Source organism: Rousettus aegyptiacus, unplaced genomic scaffold (genome assembly GCF_014176215.1).
Source record: "Rousettus aegyptiacus isolate mRouAeg1 unplaced genomic scaffold, mRouAeg1.p scaffold_m13_p_7, whole genome shotgun sequence".
NCBI classification, from domain to species: Eukaryota; Metazoa; Chordata; class Mammalia; order Chiroptera; family Pteropodidae; genus Rousettus; species Rousettus aegyptiacus.
This window is the reverse complement of record NW_023416310.1, coordinates 83,827,946-83,850,451: the sequence shown is the minus strand read 5'-3', so window position 1 is coordinate 83,850,451 and position 22,506 is coordinate 83,827,946. Positions and strand designations below refer to the sequence as shown.

The following is a 22,506-nucleotide window of genomic DNA, read 5'->3' as shown; positions in this document are numbered from 1 at the left end:
CTCGCCGAGGTCCTGCCAGGACTAAACGCCCTCCAGGGACTCTTCCAACTTGCAGGATGATAATTGTGGACTAGAATGTACATCTTCTAGCTTATCTGAGTCTCTCCTTCCTTGTCGGATCCTTTCCTTCACCACTGCCCGCAAGGGGTCCAAGTTACTTCCATTCTTCCTCAGACTCCTGCAGTAGCCTCCCGCCTGGTCTCACTGCCTCTACTCCTCATGCTCTATAAGGGCCAGAGCGATCCTTCCAAAAGGTCAATAGGGCTGTGTCACTTCACTGCCCAAGACCCTTTAATGCCTTCGCACAGCACTTGGAACAAACCTATGGCATGACGTGATGCCAGACCACCCCCCAATCTCCTGTCGCTCTCCTCCAACTTGCCAAGCTCCAGTCTCCCTGGTCAACTCCGCTCCCTCTGATGTGACATGCTCAGTCCGACCTCAGGCCCGGGCCCAGGCAGGCCTCCCGCCTGCTCTGCTCCTCCTGGGACCCCTCCCTAGTTTGCCAGCCTCTGCTTCCCCTGAAGACCTCAGCCTCTAGGTTCTTTCCACAGAGAGGTTGGCCCTGATTCCTGCCCTTACTCAAAGTTAGGTTTCTCCTGGTGTTTCCTTTCAGGGTGCTTAACACAATGCAAATTATGTTCTTACATATGCATGTGCGTGTATTTTTTGCTGCTGTCTTTATTCTTACACAGCCCTCCCTCATTAACCCATATGCTTCATAAAGGAAGAAACTGCCCATTTTATATACCTAAGGAGCAGCACAAGGCCTGGAATAAAATAGAGAAGCTCAACTATTCACTGATTGATTGACTGATTGATTAATTGACTTCATGGATGAATGTAATGTGTGGGAGTGTGGAGGAGAATACAAGCTAAGAAAATAGAAAGATGACAGATAAAGCCCAGCTGACCCTCTGGGCAGGCATCGCTGTTGGAAGGAAGGTTCACTCCCATCCCACGCCATACACCAAACTACCTCCCCCAAGCAAGTGCTGCACTAGGCCAGAGGTTTGTCCTTTGACTTACGCACTGTCCTTATCGCCTGAAAATATGTCTTTGAGAAAAGCCAGATAATGAAGAACAGCATCAGTGAGGAAGAGCTGCCCCTCTGTGTTGTGCCCCAAGAGACCCAAGGGAACAGCCAGATGCAAAGAATGTGTAGCAGAAAGGCTAGAACAGGAATAAAATGAGGGAATGAGGAAAGAGAAAACAGAATCCTGGGGCTGGAGGTCACTTAACACTTACACAAAAACTTTAGGCAAAGTAAGAAGAACGGCCCACAGGTCCCTGTCTCCCAGGTCATGTCACTGCATGAGAGAGTCCTCATCCCCAAAATGAGATTCTTGGGCTCTACTCTGCACCTGCGGTCGTAATAAAACAGTGTCTGCAGCATGGCCCACTTCAGTGTGTGTGTGTGTGTATGCGTGCATGTGTATGTGTGTACACATATACAGTATGCACACATGTGTATATATGGAATTCTGTGTAGCATTAAAAAGAATGAAGGTTGGGTTCTTACGTACTACCACAAAAGAAGTCTACATTATACTGTGAATTGAGAAAACCAAGTTTCAGTATAGTAGGGATGATATGGTCCTATATCAGGGAGAAAAATGTGAGAGAGAGAGGGAGGGAGGGAAAGAGAATTTGTCACAAGCATGACACCTTGTGTCACACCTTCACTTTGCTCAAAACTCTGCACAAGGTCACTGCCGTGGAAAGGCCTTCCCTGACCACTCCAGCACTCTCAAACCCTCATCCTGCTTCAGTTTTCTTCCTAATACTTGTCACATGATATTTTATAGGATTTGTCGTCTTCTTTATTATCTATCTCACACTAGAACATAAACCTCATGAGGAGAGGATGTTAGACTTTTTTATTCACCCTGGCATCCCCAGCAACTAGAACAGAGCCTGGCATACACTAGGCCCTCAGAAACTATTTTTGAATAAATGAATAGAAACTTCAAAGCCATAACCTATAGGGAGTAGAATAAAAAGTGGGGAAGATTGGAGAATATGTATCTTATTCACATATATCTGCAGTCTTCCATTTTGAGCTGCATTATTACTTTTCTATTAAAATATTAAAAATCAACAGTTTTCCCTTAGACTGAGCTGATAGCTATCCCCTTGTAGCTTCCCAGTTCTAACCCTAGTGCCATGCAGAGCAAAAACCTGTCCTTCATCCTATGACAGTCTTTCCTGCCCACGAGAGTCCTCTCTGCTCCAAGCCAAACTGCCCCTAGCTCCTTCCACCAAACTCAGAAGGACCAAAACAGGTGGGCGCCAACCTCCACCATACAGAAGACAGGCACTAACCAAGAAGGACAGGATAAAAAGAGAACAGATTCACTTACTTTTAAAGCAGAAGAGGGCTCAGAATGAAACGATCCAGTACATGGGACAGCAGATGCAAAAGCATTGCAAAGGAGAAGTCGCCATGGCAATGAAAGAACTCACCGTGAATCACATCCTCACCACTGCGTGACTGATGGATCTGCATCCACGCAGAATGGTGTTACTTAGGCACCTAATGTGTATCAGGCACTGTACCAGGCACAGACCTGGTCTTATTCGCTCCCTAAAGCAGGCATCTCTAGGGGCTTGGAGTTCCCTAATTTGCTTTGTCACAGAGCAGGACTCCCACTATTTTACATCCCTTCTCAACCTGCAACCCAAATGGCAGGAGAGCAATGCGGCCCGTCACAGGAGTGGGGAGCCAGCACCTGGTGTTGTACGTACACTGTGGACGCTTTCCCCAGCAGGCTCGTGCATCTCCTGGACAATTCGTCACACCCAGGGAAAAGCCAACGTACGAGTCTCGTCCTTAGCAGCCTAACACAGGAGGCATATCACCAGTGAGCTGACATGCAGCTCTATAAATCAGGGCAAGAAACAGCTAAATGTTTCCTAGTTGTGCAGGTCCTCATTTTAGGGACATAGGGCTTCTTCCTACAAGTAGAGGCTCTCTCAACTGGAGAAAAACATTCTATATATCTCAAAGCTTAAAAAAAAAAATTTAATAAAATAATGTTTTAAATAAAACACCTCAAAGCTTTACAATAAATATATATATATGTATATGTATATCTTACCTATTTAGCCAAATGGGGCTACAGGATGCGCTGTGGGAATTATCTGAATAAGTCTGAGTAATAGTTGTAAGAATAAGTTTATTCTTTCCCTCAGTTTACACACATTGTCAAGTTTTCCTATTCTCTAAAAAAACGACGACGACAACAACAACAAAAGGCTTGCTCCTTCTTTGTTCTTCAGTTAGTTTCTTCACTGCACAACTTTCCCCTTGCCAAGTCTCCATCACTTCTTGCCACTTCAACCCCATAAAAAGTAGCTTTGTTCACCAGTGACCTGCTGGTGATTTTCTCCCCAGCATCTCCCCAGCACTTATTATACAGATGGCTCCCCATCTCTGAAACACCCTCCTTTTACTTCTGTGCCCTATGTGCACAAGGCTCTTTTCCCTAATTCTCAAACATACCCACTTCCCTTCTTGCAAATTTGATTATTCCCCAAGAATGTATCCAAGGACCTTTCTCCTTCTGGACCCTTACCAATCCCGTGCGAGACCACAGCTTCAACTCTCACCTTTGGAAAGAAACCTCTGAAGCTGGTTATTTGTCACCCTGACTCTCTTCCCAGTTGCAAGCCATAGATCGCCCGCCTGTAGACCTCTACAGAGAAATCCTGCCTGGACCACCAACAAATGGGCCACTTCTTCGTGCACCCTCTAAAATCCCTGTCCTATCTCACCCTCTTCCCCATTCCTGCAGCTACTATCACCCTACAGGTACGTCCCCCTTTTCTGAAGAGCCACACAATCCTCTGCCTCGCCTCTCATCACATCGCGGTCAACCCTTTCTACAGTGCAGTCTAGCTATCTGCCTACAGGTTTCATCTCCCAAGCTGCTCTGTAAACTCTCCTGCTGCAGAACCCAGTCTTTTTTTTTTTTTTTGGCTCTGCATTTAGTGCTTCCCACACAGCAGGTGCTAAAAGAATGAATGAAAACATCCTTACCATGACACCTAGAATGAACAAAGTACATTGATGTTTTAGTAGACACTTTGTTTCCTTTCAATGTTCTCTTATTGACGGCTTACTCTGAGCAACTCTGTGCCAGGTCCCTAGGTAGACACTGTGGATAATGTCGCCACTGCTACTATTAATAATAACAGACACTCAGTACTTACTATGTGTCAGGCACCATGATAAGCATTTATGGGGAATTAGGGCACATAATCATAACAACCACCTATGAGATAAGTAATATTTTCCCTCCATTTCACACATGGGACAACTGAGGCACAGCGGAAAACTGAGTAACTTCTCTGCCTTCGAAGAGCTCTTAGTCCAGCAAGGACGACAGGCTGGGGACACGCAGTTCTGACATGCTGAGTGCTATGGAGAAAAGCACGGGACATAACCAGAATGCCTAGAAGACATGACTCAGGACAAGGGCCAGGGATGCTCTCTGAAGAAGCCATGCTGACGTGACCATCTGAAGGGCAAAATCAGAATAAGCCAGCAAAAGAGAAAGGAAGAAGAGACCAAATCAAGGGAGACGCTAACTTTGAGAACTAACTCATAACCCCACAAATAGCCAGGCACTGATAATGGGGGGGAAGTGTTCTCCTAAACAGAGTTCCCAATCCCCGAAACTGTCCTGTGCACTGGAAAGAGAAAAAAATCTGCTTCAGCCAGCCTCAGAGGTTGGGAAACGGGTGTGCCTACGAACCATAGTTCCTATTTTTCATTCACATCTAAACACATTATAAGGATGTTGAGACTCACTTATAATCAAATCCCTTATGGACTCCAGCTTTAAAAAAAAAAAAATCCTTCACAGGGCCATATTATTTTAAGAACATAACCACCAGGTATCAGCAAAATGTAATAACAGATTCTGATTTATGGAAAAAAGCAGAAATTCTCTCAGAATTCCACAGAAAGAGCTCTATGCCATCAAGTCAAAGAGGTTTTGTCTCAAATAGTGGCAATAATTATAATGCAATGGCGGCAAGTCCTTTAGCCAGCTCATGACATGGGGTTAGCCTTATAAAAAAACAAAATGGATTTCTTAAATTTGCAACCACCTGAGACACAGCTTCCTGGTGTTTTTCTTTCTCTCTCTCTTTTTTTTCCTGTTTCTTTTTCCTTCCCCTGCAACAAAACAGAATCATCTCAAGCCCTTTCCTGTTGATGTAAATTCTCTGTCTTTTTTACCATTGCTCCAACGTACTATAAATATACAGCTTTTGTGACATAAACGCAAAGTTTTATTGTGCCGTTAGCCTTGATAGAAAGCACTGCAGAAAGTTGTTTAGAAATTAAATATCTAAAACATGCTATTTTAAAATCCAGGGTCCTCACTATTTCATGTCTGCAATGAAGAAATTTCATCTTGGGGAGAGCAAGCTGTCTTTCACACCATATGGCTAATGGTGGTGCATAGCAATTAGCCAGGCTGATTAATGGTGAACAGACTCTAATTTTATGCTTATAATTGAGCCTGCATTTGCACCCCTGGTGCAAATTCAGCACATCCCAACTTCCACTTACAACAGGCAAGAAATCAAGAGAAATAGGATGGTGTGGAAAGTGAGATTTTTTTTCCTAAAGCCCCCTAAAGAGCATCAGATTTGCAATTTAAAAGACTGTTAGCCACACAATAGATGACAGGTTTGTGTAATAGGGTCATGGCAGCCTGGTAAACAAACAGTACCCCTTACACATCTACAGGCAGCCAGGAAAACCCGTAATCTGTAACATTAACAGGGTGACATTTTGAATATGGCTTTTCCCTCTCAGCCATGCAGTACAAACATCATCATTTGCCTTCCGTGGCTTGAAAATTTTATTTTTGCTATTTTTATGTTTCTGAAAAATAGAAAGAACATCAGCAGTAAAGCACACCAACCAGCATAATAAAGTACTTTGGACCAATGAATTTTAAGAACAAGAAAAATATAAACTGCATTAATAGAGGGTAGGCTTGCGTGTGAAAGGCCTAATATATCTTTAAGTATTTCAAGAATAGAATTATTTCTAGCATAGTCCAAAAATGTACAAATATGAGATGCAAATCTATGATATATAGTTATTAGCTGGCCTATTGGTTGAGATCCATCTTCCTGTCTGTCTCCTATTTTGCCAGAATTGCATGTAACAGAACATTGAAAATTCATTCTAATGACATGCTAATTGTGGGGAGCTAACATAGAGATATGGTCTGGAAAAGAGTAATACAAAGGAGGTCATTTTTTAATGCTTTTCAAAATGATTTTACTAATTTAATTCTGAAAAGTGCAACTCAGCTTTAATCGTACAATTGCTGTATACAGTATAGTACTAATTTTTGCCTAATAATACCTTCTAAGAAATTCATGACTATATTTTTGGGTTCCGCTACTACTTTAAAGTCAGAGAAAAGCAACCTGTTTCTTGGAATAATTGACAAGTTTTACAAATCACTGAGGCAGAAATTTGTGAAATGCCTATATATTTTAGGATAATACATTAGAAGTACTTTTTTATAAAAAAGAAAAATTTTAGATAAATAATTATAGATAAAAAAGAAGTTAATACTTGGGATTTTGCTATGGAGACACATTAAGCCCTTTCTATTTTATTTCCACCTGTAGGGTTTTAAGACTGATTTCCCCACAAGTCCTTGAGCAGCAGATAGAGCCCACCCATGCTGAAGTGGCAGCTGAAGCCCTAACCGGATTGGTCTGTAACAGTCAGGAGCCAAGCATGCTCTGAGCCAGGGAGAGCCTGCATGGCTAACAAAGCAATTAGTAGCCTTTCTCTGATGCATAGTGGCATCTTCATGCTTTATCCAATTACTCAGAATATATCAAGAGCAAAATGCCAGTGTTATTTTATGAAGAATAAGAATCCTAAACTACAAGTTAAAAGGTTGTTCTCTGGCCTGCTCCCTCACATGGGGAGAACCAGCTGAAGCTGTAGAAGTGAATTTGGTCTACCTGACTATTTTCAAATGTAGCTTCAGCTTGACATCAGGCAAAAATAAAGACACTCATTTGCAGATGTCATGAATTCTTCAACCTTTCAGAGATTCATCTTTGCTGTCATTCCAAAAGCTCACTACCCCTGAGAAATATTAGCTACATTGTCATAGTTATATACAGGGGTAACTAAGATTAAGAGATCAGAGTCAAGAAGGAAAGAAAACCCACACTCAGTTTAAGGAGGAATGATGCTTCTGTATGGATAATCATATTTTTAAGTGGGAGAATTAAAAAGGGGAACTATAACTTTCAAGTTTTATCCGAACAGAGGCTTCTGCTGACATCAATAGAACTCTTCCTCATTTTACTAGCAATGCAGTTGAGCGCATATATTAACACTAAAAGGGTTATATTGTATTTTATTCGATTGAAAGGAAGAAGGGGAAGGCACTGCTTTGTGCCCATTAACAGTGTGATATCAAAATGGAAATATATGTCTTACAGGATGAAATCTAATAAATAATTGAGAACCACTCTGCTGCCTGACAATTTAGTACCGAACACTCATGTCTAACAGCTCTTTTTAGATTGCGAGATAAATGTGTACCCCAAAATAGACCTGAGTTCACCTAGATTTGAGATACAAATTCATCTTCTCTTTGCTAATTAAAGGGAGAGTACAAGGTAGTTCTTACCTGCACATGATCTCGTGTGTGAGCAAGACTCGGCACATTTCTGGGTTCTTGTCTTGGCCTTCATACACTATGGCCTGTAAACAAAGGCACGGTTTGAGCTAAGAATGGAACCAAGTAGCAGAGAACAATCACAACTGAGTTCTTGACCACTTCGTAACTGCCACAGGCCAATTAGCCTTCAGGAGCCAAAGGCCTCATTGGTCTAGTTGTTTAAGATACGTTGTTAAGGATCAGCCCAGATGGAGCGGAAGGGGATATGCTCCTTTCTGGCCTGTCAACTGCCTTATTATGACACATCTTCACATCGGTGTGTGAGATGGGCGTCTGTTGTCAAGACAACCACAATTCTCCTCTCAATTCAGAATAAAAATAAATCTAATCAAAGAGAAAGGGAAAACCCAGCAGGTTTTGCAGACTGGGATCCTATTGATTTAAAATATAGAAAAGTACATGCATCTGTATGTACCTGCCACCTCGTTTTACTACTTACAGCCCCAACCTGTTGTGTTCTACAGGTGAGTAGCAGAGAACAGGTGCAGGTATGGTTAATGAGTCCATTCACTAACTGTCTTCTTTACAATGACTCATAAATCGGGGAAACACCTTCTTCCCCTCAACAGGCTGAAAATGAGCTTTCCTGGGTGTATACCCACCCAAATAGTAATGCTTACCGGCAGATGTGTGGGCTTGAGCCATAGTTACCACCCTAAACTAAAAATTACATCTGACTCTCAAAATCTTAAGTCCCAAACCACCTCACCAGCCAAGATGTTTTTGTCTGCTTTTAGTAATATGTGTACAAACATTTTGCTCATGATCACTGGGAAGTTTCCTTGAGACCTCAGCTTTCTGGGATATCTAAATATTAATACCTGGCTGAAGAAAAACCCACAGCCATTGGTAAAGAAATCCTCTGCACTGGGATACGTTTTAACGAGCTTAACACTGTATTGCTGTGTAGTACTAATATAACACAGCTACAAATTGTTAATAAAATTACTTTCACACATTCACATAACCCCCAAATGCTTAGTGATAAAACTACCTAAATTAACCAGAGTACATACAGATGCTACAGTAACTAACTTGTAGTTGGCTCTAATGTGCTTTGTTTATGAATCTAGGACTTTTAGAGCCTTTAAAATGATGGGTAAAGCTCAAGATGCGGTGTGTATAGACCTTCCAAACAGGTTCTGGTTAAGATATCTAACTCCATTACACAACAAAAATTGCAACAAATTTTAAAATGACAAAAAGTACCTGCATGAAAAGGAAACATTTCCCTACCATTGGCCCACCTAAACCATTTTTTATGCTTAGCCTATCACAACACTGTAATTTTTTAAGGTTTTCCTTTGACATAATTTTAGACTTACAGAAAAGTTGCAAGAATAGATAAAAATTCTGCAAGATACTCTTTACTCAGACTCCCAAAATGTTTGTATTTTATTAAACTTAATTTATTCTTTTCTATTTTTTCCTGAACCATTTATTAATAAATTGCAGACATACCTTAAATAGCTCAGCATGTATTTCCTTAAAACAAGGAATATTCTTACATAAGCACAGTACAACTATCTGAATAAAAAAAAAATTAACATTGATATAATACAATAATCTAACCTACAGACCTGATTGAGATTCACCAATTACCCCAATGAAGTCCAAAATAAAAGAACCAAAAAACCAATGACAATCATTGCAGTCAGCTGTCATGTCTTCTTTGACACGGAACATTCCTGGGTCTTTGCATCTCATGGCATTGACATTGTTGAAAAATACAGGCCAGTTCTTTTGCAGAACATCCTCAGTTTGCGTTTGTCTGATGTCTCCTCACACGTAAAGTTATATAATTCAGGGCCAGAGTACCACAGATGGGGCCCTGAGTTCTCAGTGCATCGAACACACTGTCAACTAGTGTCACCACTGGCAATAAGCTCTGGCCATTTGGTTAAGGTGGTGCCTGCCATCCGTCGGAGATCATCGGCCAGATTTCTGCACTGTCAAGTTACTATTTCGCCTTATGTAATTCATAACTATCTTCGAGGGAGGTCATCTAGACTATGTTAATATTACATTATCCCTCAAATTTTCATCCTCTCATTATGGCATGCCTTGATGATTCTTTCCTGTATTCTTATAAGACCCTTTCGAACACCCCAGAAGTTGTTTTACTTAAGAAAAGGCATTAAGTAAATCAAAAACAGTTGAAAACCAAAAATCATATCTTCCTGCTTTATTTACTGCTATCACTGCTGAGAAATCAAAGAAACACTTTAAATAACTGATTAGATCTCACACATGCTGCTAAAAAAAATTCTAATCGCTCATTTCTGTAAAATCCTATTATTACCACAATTTTATATGCTCTCTTAATACCCCTGATAACCTCTGTTTCAACTTTAGTTTTTTGTCATGCTAAACTAATACAAGTAACTTGATAAATAAATTCACAGGTATTGGTGGGGTTTTCCCTCGTGAGAAAAAAAGTTTGGTTCTTTTTGGGAAGAGGGAGTATGAGTTACATCAGACTTTCTCATTTTGATTATTTCTAGACGATATATATTATTTTTACTGAGGCTCTGGTTCCATTGAACTCTGTGGGCCTGCGATGATATTTAATTAGGTATGATGCAATGCAAAAGTGCACATGACTGCCCCAAATCGTGGAAGGCCCATGGACTCCCAGGAACCCCATGTTTTTATCTCTGGTGACTGAACATCATTCACTGAAGACCCAGGGCCTCTGTAATACATCTCCCTACCAAATGCCAAACTACCCCTTTGCTTCTGGCAACAGAGGCAAAATGGAGAATCTTTCTCTACATGAACATAGGAAAATGAAAGCATGAGTTTGGATTTGCTCAAAATTAGTTGAGAACTCGAGAGAGGAATGAAAGCACAAAGTTTGTGCTGTCGCTTTTCATTGGGGCCTAAAGAGAACAATATTTTTCAACACCTCAACGCAGAGAAAGAAACGCTTGCTATTTTTGTGACTTCTGAAATAAAAGCAAGTGAAACTGGGGGTCTTCTCACTGTCCTATGGAGCAGAACTAAATTCCTGTGAATACGGTAATCTGGAACCTCGGTATGACAGGGCTGTCTATGAACTGGAACTTTATCACGGGCAGGTTCACCTCCAACCTCGCCCAAAGCAGCTTTTGTTACCAAAAAGGCTTGTTCAAACACACACACACACGATATCACATAAAAGATACGGGCCAAGAAATCAACGGTCTGATGAGATCCAGTACAGGGAACTATGATAAATTCATTCTGATGAACATCTAATGCAGAATGTCGACGATAAAACCGACTTTTTAAAAACGCCCCCAAGTTCTCCTTCCAGCTTACACACACACAAGTGACAGCCACACATAGACTCTGCACCATCCACGTTTAGGGCTCGTATCAGGAACGGTTCACAACTCAGCCAACCCGGACTTTAAGCCTAAAAAGAAAAGGATCCTCTAACACCAACTTAGGGAGAAGTTTCTGCCTTTTTTTTTTTTTTTTTTCCTAATTTAAATATGTGCCCCTGTGGCGTGTGAGTAATGCTCATTGAGGCTGGATCAGCTGGGAAATCACAGAAGCATATAAACAGCATGGACTATTTTAAGTGAAACCATTTTAATAGACAGCTGGTTTAGGGCCCAAACAATGGAACACCAAGAAGAAGGCTTATTTTCATCCTCCATAGTAAATCATGTGCCTGCTCCCCGTGAGGAAGGTGGTCTGCTGTGAGAGCGACAAAGACAACAGTGGTTTAAATAAATCAATGTGTTTATCAGGAGTGAGGATGAGAGGCCTGTTACAGAGATGGGCAGGATGGGGAGAGAATGCATAGGAAATATATTATTTAAATGAGTGAACCGATGGCAAAGCAAGTTGACATTTTAACCTAAGAAACAAAAAGCACAATATCAAGTAGAAAACAATTTTTACAGTAATCCTGCCAGTGGTAAATAAATGCTTTAAGGTGGCAGGAATGCTTTAAGCATTCAGGAAGAAAAGTAAAAAAATAAACACTAACTTCATCTCAACTTTAAAAACCTGGTGAAATTAGTAAGTTGTCAAAACTTAACATATTTGGAGCAGATTTATTTTTCTGATATACTAAATTTCCTTTCCTTAATATCCTCCTCTGTTAAGTGGAAATAAAACATGAAATGATTTTTAATACTCTATTTTCCTTCAGATGGGGGGAGGCGGTTTCCAGAATAATGTTTTATAATTAACACAAAAGAAGGAAAAAATAAGAATTGTTAAACTTTCATATCCTTACCCAACAGTACCAGAAGGATTATTGTGATAGAATAAAATGTCATCGATTTTAAATGTCCTTTTATAAATTAACCTATTTCTTTTTTGAAAAGAAATAAATCAATCAATAAGGGAAATCCGCTCCGATTGCCACTGTTTGTGAAATGTGATTCGTCCTTGCTTTTCTAAAATATCACTAGGTTTTAAAAGTTAGTTGAAACTTACTGTGGATAAAGACCACAGAGTAAAATGAAAAATACATGGTGAAAGTACACTAGGATCACACTTCAATAGGATGCCAAAGGAAACACAGAGAATTAAGCATGGCTTTCTCTGTTTACTTTTCTAATAGTTTTAACTCTTTATGTTCCATGCCAAAATAAAGAAGGTGAGGAGAATATTTAGACTTCAGTTCCTTAAAATCTATAAGGAATTTAGAAATGAAATGTTTTCATTATTTTATGTTTGTTTGCAACCAAACAATAGGAGACTTGTCATCATTACTTTAGAAAGACAAAAAAAGAAGAGAGAAAGAAAGAACTAATAAAAATTCCTAATTTACCATTTAAACCAAAACAGTAACCTTGGAAATATGTTACTCTTTTATCTATGTACTAAATAAAAGGCCAAATCTAATCTGTCACCTTAAAGAAAAAGCTCATGAATGTACAAAGCACCTCCTTCAACCAGAAGCGAAGTGTCCTCTAAGTACCCTGTCAGCGAGCCTTTGGTAGCAAATTACCAAGAACTGAAACTAATCAAAAAATAATATGAACACCTACAATATCAACACACTGTGATATTAATCTTTACAACCAACCAATAAGTTCCACTGCTCATCATAAAAAATAAAAATAAAATAAAAATAAAAAATGTGCTAGCTAATGTGGTCCTAGAAATTTTTAGGTGAAGGAGCTCTCGTTAAAAATTAACTTGTGCCAAAGAAAACACTACAAATCTGACATTTCATAAACAATTGTGTCAAATAGCAATCCAACAGTGATAGTGGGATAAAATAAAAAATTATTTCACTTCAATTAGCAGCTTGGCTAATGGTGAACAAATTACAAAGATGTAATTTCAGCTCAGCAGCTAAGCAGGCCGTTTTCAGAACTGAGTTAGGAAAGTTGCAAAGAAATGATATCATATTCAGTATACCGTTCAGTTACATCACAGCCCTGAATAAAAAGAGAATGTGTACCAAAAGCAGTCAGCTTTAGAATGCACCTCTTATGTCTCAAAGAAATAAAATCCCTTATATTATTCAAATGCCAAGATAAAACTGAATCATTCTAACAACCCCATATCATATTTCTTCTCTAGCGGTAATAAAAGATATTTCACTCATATGGTAACTATATTTGCACATATATTAGTAGATACAACTGGCTTTGTCAACCCAATGGGATGATAATAATAATAATAATAATATAATAAAAGCAGCTAATTTATTAAGCACTTAATGTATGCCTGTCAGTATTCTAAGTACTTTACATGTATGAGTTCATATAATTTTCACAATAGACTTTCCAAGTAGGTTCTACCATTATTTCCATTAGTTGGATTCCAAATGCTTATATATTCTAATTACTAAGACCAAATCACTCTTGCTCGACAACTACATAAACAATTCACCAACATCCAAACGCTCCTTCATGCCTCTCAGCAATATAAGTGAAGACACAGAACAGTCTATCGGTGTAATCACACAATTTCAATAAATGCATCACTACTAATATGTTCGTTTTTAATGCTGTTCAAACATTCACATGGAAACAGCTCTAGCGTAAATATCCCCGAACAAATGGCTGTATATTATCCAGGAGGGAGCAGTTGGACCGCCAGACTGGGGAAGTACTAGGCCATCTGGCTCCGGCAATCTCTCCAAAACCATCAGCTTTGTTTTCACCCCCAGACTCCAAACAACACATTTTCCACTGTGATGAGTTTACATTTTCCCAAACACAGGTCCTGATCATGCATAAAAATTCCAAACTTCTTCATTCTGCTATGTGCAAGGAAATTTAAATCACCTGCATTTTTGACATGTTACCAAAGGAGAGAGAAAGCTGCTGAAATATGGCTCTTGACTATAATCTTGCCTTGTCCTTTTCTGTTTGTTTGTTTCCCCAAATATATGAAAGAACCTCTCTGCTAACCCAGTGAATTCCTTTGGAACTTATTGATACACTAAAAATGTGTTTATCTACCAATGAAGAACCATGAACTGAAAGGGTCGTTAATCAAATCTACATAGCTGTGGCAGGATATAATGAAACAATCAATAGGAAAAAATGCACTTGCATCAATAACTTAAAGTACCAGGAACATCACAACAAATATACAAAGATTAGCTGGGAAGAGAAATATGACAATGCTGATGATCAGTGCCTTGGACCACCCCGTGCTGGGATTTATCCACGCCCCTCCCGCCCCCGCCCCCGCCCCACACCACCTACCTCAAATTCATACATGCAAGGATTATGCGGATAGGATTTTCCCTTTCCAAAAAAATTTTTTTTAAAAAAGCCTTTGTTTGGGGGCGGGGAATGTTTTGTTTTTGATAACTTTATGGAATTTGGTACTCTTTTTTTTTTTTTTAATTACAAAAATGTCACTTTTTTTAAAGCAAGATGTTAGGAGGGAAGATAAGTTAAAGGCTTTTTTTAATGTAACTATTTAAAGATAAATAACTCAGTGAAGCAATCACAGAACAAAACCATATTTCAGATACTACATGAAAATCTGAAATGAGGCACATTAAACCTCAGACCTCCCCCACAGGGTTCATTTGAGCTTCTGCAGTAGATACAGTTTCCTGGATGCAACAGCCATAAACTTCTGGATCCTACAGGCCTTTTTGCATGTTCACTAATGGAATACCAAAAACAGCAATGACACAAAAACAACCTATTTTTAGTCCAGCTAAACTTGGTTTTGAACAACCCTTCCCAAAAGCAAGCCTCTTATTTTCTAGTTGGTGGATGAATTTTTTAAATATTATTTCTTTTGCATTTCATAAGAAAGGCATAGGGTTAAGGGGGCTCAGATTCTTATACATTCATTATTCATAAACAGTTACTTTTCCTGGTAGAGTCCAAAATTAAGAGTCATTACTCAAAATAGTATAATGAGACACTTTGAAAAGGTGTGAAATACTGTGTCATACCAATACATCTTGGTTGATTGAGTACATTTCTGTTTGATCTCAATGCTTCTAATTCCACACATCAGGAAAATTCTATGAAAATATAGAGTGTACAGCTAGTTTGGGATTGCATGCCAAAGATTCCCCTTGAGTTTTAAACCCCAACTTGAGGGTCAAAGATATGATATCATGTACACAAAGCTGCACCTCTGATCTGAAAAGTGTTACCATAAACAAGCAGCTAAGAGAAGACACTTGAACTATGGCTAGGTATTCCCTTCGAAATTTATGATGTTATTAGAACTTGTCACATCACTGAAATTATGCAGTTTGCATTCTCAATATCAAAATCCTGAGTCTATCTAGAAGAATTTCACAAGGGGGGGAATGTAACCAATTAATCAGTCAGTTTGTATCAAGCCTTACTTCTGATTGAAGAGGTCACTGCATATTCAACTAAAATCAAAAATTTAAGAAAATTTTAATCAGACTTGGTAGTTAATTATCAGAGAATAATTTCCAAGCTAAATGAGAATCCACTGTTTTACTCATCAAGGCTAAACCATTACAATTATGTTCCAGTTTCAAACTGATCTGCTTTTTGAAGACTATTGTATTAACAGTGTACACAAGAAGTTAACCTACTTCCCAGACTCTTACAGCACATAATCAACGAACAAGCAACCGGATAATAGGCAGGGATTGCCTTTCAAAGTGAAAGCTCCACAGAAGGCACTAGACAATTATTATGAAAGCAAACAGGTATGCCTCAAAATAAATCACTTTTTCTTGATATTTTTAGACTAATTTCAGACAATTATTTAAGTTTTTCAGGTCACTCTCCACCAAAATATATAATTGCATACATATATAATTTTAACTTCCAGTAAGATGTCATATTATGGCAAATGACTTTCTCGCACCTATTATTAAAAATAAGCTACATCTTGCTCTAGTCTCTTCCATACAACTGTAAAATTTATGACACCAAGTGGTCAAAGAATATCTTAAACTGTAGTTTTTCTTAAGCCCTACGACCTTGTTAGTAAAATGATATTAGATGTATTGCTTTACAAAAAGCCAGATTATTCTCCCACCACATGAGAGTATGTAAAGTAAGTTCATGGCTCGTTTTGTTTTAGAGGTCTAAAATAAAGTTCTGAGAGAAAGTAGTCACTTCAAACTCGTCCTAATTTTGTGCTTCTTACAACTGTTCCTTTCATAATGCTGCTTATAACATAATATTTAAGTGGCCAATGTTGTACAAGCAGATAGGCCTTATAAACCGGTTTGTGGGGGATTTTTTTATCTTTTAAGAAGTAAATTCTAATAAATACATATGGAATATGTATTAGAGTTCATACTTCCCCCTCCCCCTCCCATCTTTGCTTTCCTCTGATGAGAATGGCAGGAAGGGATATCCAGAGTATCAAAGACAACTTTTTTAAAACAAAACTTTACTTAAGACATTTTTGTTTTGATAGCATTAAAAAAAAATGTTACTGAAATCAGGCTTTTGTGTTTATGTGTGGCAGAAAAAAAAATTAACAAAACACAATGTGTCCAAATGAAAGGGAATTATCCTATGTAATAATTAAAACCAGTACAAAAAAAAAAGTAAGACCAAGACCAAAAGTATAAACGTGGATTTACTCTGAACAGTCAACTAAGAAATAAATGGATCTTCAAGAAAGTCAAATATTTTAGGCAAATACTTGAAAAAGGTTTCAGTATATATTTATTATTTTAAAAAATACATTTCATACCCTCATGTTTTCTACTTCATTCTCAATGAAATATGAGAGTAATAATCAAAATTCACTGTTATTAAATTCATTCTTGCTGACAGATTTAAAACTCCCAACAGCTTATTGATGTGCATTTTCTACAACATATTTAAGCCATGGCTTATCCAAAAACGAATTTTAAATATGCATGTATACCCTAATTTGAAATATTCCAATCCAGTATCTATGAAAGATCACCTCCCTTATTTTAAAGGAAATATGTTTAAATCACAATCAAGTAAATAAGCTTTAACCCTCTTACTAAACTGGTGGTTGGTATACAATGGGAAACTTTTTTCTTTGTTCTGACTCCTTTCCCCCACCCAATAAAGCTGTCTTCTTTTTTCTGTGACTAAGTCCCCCAACTACCTAAACCGGCTCCTTAATTCTGAAACTAAACTTTTCTTAAAATTTAAAAGGAAAAAAAAAAAAAAAAAAAAAGCTTCTGTGCCTCATTAAAATGTCAGGCCTCTTTTCTGACTGTGCTCATAACTGTATCTTTTAAACCAGAATTCAACCTGCATGTACACTGCCTGACTCCTGCTCGTTGAGGAGCTTAAGAAAATGCCGTCTGTGTACCTTTAAGACCACAAGCTCACTCATGCTGCCTGGCTTCTTGCCAAACTTGGAGGCAAAAGCAGGAGGATTTTTGCAAAATATCCTCTAACAATTGTCGCGCCTTCTTCCAACACTACCACCACCACCTCCTCCTTTTCAAAAATCTGCGAAGTGGGTCGTCTGCCCTCTCGGGCCCATCTCACCGTTCCTGGGGAAGCTGCCTTTGACCCCACCTACTCCCTCTACCCTCCACCTCCCCCAGGTGGTTTGAGTTTCACAAATTCGGCCCACTCTGCACCAAGGTCCCCTGGCACCTTTGGCGCCCTCTCAGTCTCACTGGCCTGATCAAAGGAAGTTCAGCCTATACTCTCCCCACTTTGCGCCCCGCAGTCTTAATTCACAAGGTCTGAGTTTCCCTTATTACGAAGGAGCCGTCGAGCCATCTTCCCCACGCGGCGGGCGCCCGGAAGGCCGCACGGAGAACGCGGTCCGCTGCGGGCCCTGGTGTTCAGAGTTCGAGCTCTAGCCCTCTCGCTATGGAGTAGCCAGCTTCTAGAAACCCCCAAATTTCACGGCCCTTGAGTCACCCCTGCGGCGCGAAATTAAGAAACTTACTTGTTTTGTCATGGAGTCAATGAGGCGCACGTAGAAATCCTGCTCCGTCCTTATCCCTGGGGGATCGGGGGAGGGAACAGGGGAACGAAGGAGAATTAAGTGAGATATCTGCGCGAAAAAACAAAGAATGGGCTCCAAAGCTGATGGAACTCCAAGTGTCCCGGAGAAGCATAGCCACGAGGCCCCCTCGCCCAGCGTTCAGAGAAGGGGCTCTGGCCTAGTCCCAGCGCACTCGCGGGGCGGCCGCCAAGCACCGCACAGGGGAATGGGGCGGGCCCCCCACCCGGCTACTCTCCCCTTCCCGCGGCGGGAGCCCCTCTGCGCGCTTTCTCGGAGCCCTCAAGGCCAGGATTACTGTGGCCCCCTAAGCCCAAGGGACTTTGGGCTTGGAGTCGAAGCCGAGGGAACCGGACTTAGGAAGAGGAAGAAAAACAGCGGCCTAACGAGGGCGGAGGAGCCACACCTGGCTTCAGGTACGCGCAGGCCCAACGCCGCCGTCCACGGGCCACTCAAGGCCTCCTGGGGGAAACCGCCTCAGGCGAAACTCACGTGAGGCAGGTTTCCCCCTAAGATGGTGGACAATTGAGTTCTGCTGAGGTTCTCCTCCACCTGGCGCTCCCCCGCTCCCCCTGCCCTCACGCGCGGCCCCGGCTTGCCGGCGCGGACCCGACGGGAGCCTCACCATTGCTGTAGAGGAGCTGGAGCCGGTAGTGAATCCCGTTATTGGTCTTTTCGCTGTTGGCTTCCTGGGTTGCATCAGGACGCAAAGACACAAGAGACGCAGGAGAGAGGTCGGCGTGAGCGAGTGGCCGCACTTCGAGGCCACTTTCCCCATCCTGGCCTCCGGCGCGGGAGCCGGACAGGCCCGCGAGCAGCAGAAATTGCGGCCGACTGTGATCCCTCTGCCGCCCCCCGCCCCCAACCCGACCCTTACTGCTCCCTCTCCCCTTCCAGAAAATTCCATGAGGCGCTCACAGGAGCTCCCCTTCCCTGGGCGCTCGGGCCTGGGCCAGCAGAGGCAGGAGCCGCGCGCGGTCGCGCGGACGAGGGCGGGTTCCTCCCGGGTGCCCTGGCTCCGGAGTGCGAAGCCGGGCTCGCCTCTCTCCAATTCTGGGGGCTCCGCGCGAACTTTTTTGGAGCAGAACCTCACGGACCAGGAGCCCGGGTTCGCCCAGGGCGGAAAGCAGTTTGGGGGACCCGCGCAGGACTGTGTTGCGGATGCTTCGCACTGGCGGAGGAGCGCGCCTCCCGAAGCGCCTGGGCCTGCTCCGCGGCCCGGAGCGACAGGCAGCGGCGCTGCGCCCACTTACTTTTTCCTTCTCCACGAACCCCACAAAGGCTGTCCTCTCGATCTCCACCGGCTGGCCCTGTCTGTCGTAGAGGGCCAGGACGAAGTGGAAGAAGTTGGATTTCCGCAGATTGGAAGGCGGCTGCTTCTCAAAGTGAGCCCGGGCCAGACCCACCCCGCTGTGGCCAAAGACGCAGAGTTAGACGGCTAAGCGGAACCCCGACCCGCGACCCCTGTCACCCCTCACACACGCGCCTCTCTGCTCCCCAAACGCCCAGTGGACGCCCTACACGCCTGCTCAGGCGCCCTGGGCCCACCTGACCACGGGACTTGCGTGTTCTCGCGGGTCCTGTCCTCCCTCCGGAGCACAGGGTGCGCCCCCCGAACTCTCAGAAGCGCTGTGAAAGTTTTGTTTGCGTTTTGCGCAGGAGCTAAAATGCTGGAAGCATTTACTCCAACCTGACGCGCGCTGCGTGGGGAGGAAGAAAAGTGGCGGTGGAGGTGAACCCGCATTCGCGGAATAGAGCGGGTCGTTGACAACTTGAGGGAGGGGACCATGGGAATTGGTGCCAGCCATCCCTTCGAATCTCCCTGGGCAGGTGAGAAGGGACGGGAAACATGGTCATCTTCTCTCTGCAGCAATCATCCTCCAGGAAACCTCATGCGCCCTGGCCAGCCGCGGGTGCCCAGCCTCGGGAAGCCACATGTCCCTCCCTTCCAAAAAAATAATAAAGCATGTGGAGAAAAGGAATCTAAGGGTGAAACTCAGAGCTGTCGGGTGGTCGCTGTGGGAAAGGCAACTGGGGGTGGTTTTTAAAGACTGGTCCTGACAAAGTTTTGCTGAGTGTGAAATCTTCACACTCATTCCAGGGTTGTAGGCTGAGCGCGCCCGCCGGGGGTCTGGAGGTTGGGGCGCCAGGGGCGCAGGGTGGCCACTGACAGCCCAACCTACCCAACATAAGAGCTCGCGCTCTCTGTCTCTCTCTCTCCCTCTCTCCACACACACACATACACACACACACACACACACACTTTCACTTCCAGCCTAGTTACCCAAGTCACTCTCACTACCTGCCACCGCCATCCTTACACTCAATGGGGATGGAAACAGTGTTAGGGACACTTGTCCGCAGCCTGGAGAAAATGAGGATGATGTAATTAGTCATCTTCCTTCTTCCCTTTCCGCCCTCTCTGAGTCCGATAGAGCCTGGGGCCACCAGGTCTCCCATTCCCCCAAGCCTACCTAGTGGCCTGGAAAAAAAAAAAAAAAAAAGGCCATTTCTCACTTGGGACCAGGAGTGCCCCTAAAGAGTGCTGGAGGTGCCCAGGAAAGGTGCCCCGGGCCAATCTCCAAGGGCAGCGCCTTCAGGCCTCACAGTCTATCATCCCAGGAGCTGAGAGTGGGAGAGGAGCTAGAAGGGACCATGGTGACAGAGGGTGGAGAAGACTTTCAGGAGATGTCAGAATTCAAGTTGGGAGTTGCTGTTCTCAGGGGTCTATCTAGAAAAACTGAAATCTGGAGAAGAAGGGAGAGAGAATCAGACAGGAGAAATAAGAGAAGATTCTGGGGTGAAATGGAGAAAGAAAAGAGAGAAAGGTGGTAAGGGAAGGAGGGACAGGAAGGAGCGAAGAAAGAGGGGACGGAAAGAATGAAGAGTGAGAAAGAGGGAACGGGAAAGGAAAGGAATTAAAGAAAGAAGGAGGAAGAGAGGAAAGAAGGAAGAAAAGGAAGGAAAAAAAGAACGGGAGGGAGGGAGAAAAGGAAGGAGAGAAAGTTTAAAAAGGAGGGAAGAAAAGAAAAAAGGAAGGAGGAAGGAAAGGAAGAACGAAAGAAAGGAGAAAGGAAAGAAGAAAAGAAAGAAAATAAAGAGAAAGAAACAAAAAGGAAAAGAGAAAGAAAGAAAAAGACAGCCGGCCAGAAAAGAAAGAGCAGTCCAAAAAAAAAAAAAAACAGATATCCAACATCATGCTGGTGAGGCGCCTCTCGCCTCTTCTGGCTTAAAACAAAATGAAAACAGCCACAGGCGAGGCAGAGGAAAGTGCCGGCAAAGCGTGGACTCCTCGCAGGGAACTCCTGGCTCTCCGGCCGCAGGCGCCTAAGGCTGCGCGGCCGGGAAGCGCCGAGCCCCGGAGTCGAACAGAGCCGAGCAGCAGACGCAAGAGCGCGGCCAGGCCCCGCGGCAGGGGCCGTAGCCACCGCCTCCCGGTCCTCTGCTCGCGGCTCTCCTCCCCGGCCGCGGTCCCCGAGCGGTACCCACCTCTGCGCCGCCGTGTTGGCGTCCAGCACCCCGGCGCCCTGCATCCACGTCCGCACCGCGTTCATGCCGCTGCCCAGCGGCTCTTCCTTCATGCTGCTTCCACTCCGTTGGATGCTTTCCTGAATCCCAAACATGAAAACAACCTTTTCTTGTGGAAAATCTCCTCCCCCTTGAAAATATTTTTTTTTTTAAAAAAAAAAAAAAAAAAAAAAAAGGAAGAAAAAAGCCAGCCAGAGATTTTTTTTTTTTTTTTTTCTGAGACGATGAACTCGCGCTAGAAGATCAAGGCGGGCTGGAAAGCAAATTTTTAAAAAATGTAAACCGTCGCTCAAAACTAAGCGATAACCTGAAAAAAAAAAGGAGAGAAAAAAAGAAGGGAAAATCCAACGAAAAGACCAAAATAAAAAAAATGAGATGTATGCTTGGCTGTTGGGGGTTGTTTGGTTGGTTAATTTTTGGTTTGGGTGCTTTTTTTTTTTTTTGCTTTGCTTTTTTTTTTTTTTTTTTTTTTTTTTTTTTTTTTTTGTAATGATCACAGGCCGGTGGAGGGCAGGAGGGGCTGGAGTTTCCTTTTGCAGAGGTACCCTTCACTTGAAGAAGCAGGAAGAAAAAAAAAAGCTCTGATGGCAATTTAAGAAACAATAGACTCAACTCGCGCTGCCGGCTTTGCTACTTCAAGTGTCATTTTCCACAACCAGGCAAGTTTTTTCCTCTCTCTCTTTTTTTTTCCTCCTTCTCTCCCAACCAAAGATGTTTCTTTCCTTCTGTGCGTATAGATGAGGACGCTGGTTGCCGTAGACAGATACACCAGAGAGGGAGACTGGGGTGGGGGGAAGGGGAGAGAGAAAGGGAGGGGGGGAGAGAGATAGAGAGAGAAGGAGAGGAGAGGGAGAAAGAG

General features: G+C 42.4%; 1 protein-coding gene across 11 annotated transcripts in view; it reads right to left on the bottom strand.

Annotated features, from left to right (window-relative positions):
• EBF1 (EBF transcription factor 1) overlaps window positions 1-22,506 on the bottom strand; it is a 369,063-nt gene extending 346,557 nt beyond the window's left edge. For 4 of the 11 annotated variants that reach the window (XM_016167041.2, XM_016167042.2, XM_016167043.2 and 1 more), the window contains exons 1-5: window positions 21,609-22,506; window positions 19,373-19,529; window positions 18,745-18,808; window positions 18,063-18,118; window positions 7,692-7,765 (exon numbers count right to left, since the gene is read on the bottom strand). In XM_016167041.2, the coding sequence (XP_016022527.1) occupies window positions 7,692-7,765; window positions 18,063-18,118; window positions 18,745-18,808; window positions 19,373-19,529; window positions 21,609-21,742 (485 nt within the window). In that variant the 5' untranslated portion in view covers window positions 21,743-22,506. Of the gene's footprint in view, window positions 1-7,691; window positions 7,766-18,062; window positions 18,119-18,744; window positions 18,809-19,372; window positions 19,530-19,667; window positions 20,383-21,608 lie in introns of those variants that run through there. The other 7 variants (XM_036224245.1, XM_036224247.1, XM_036224246.1 and 4 more) reach the window with 3 other exon arrangements.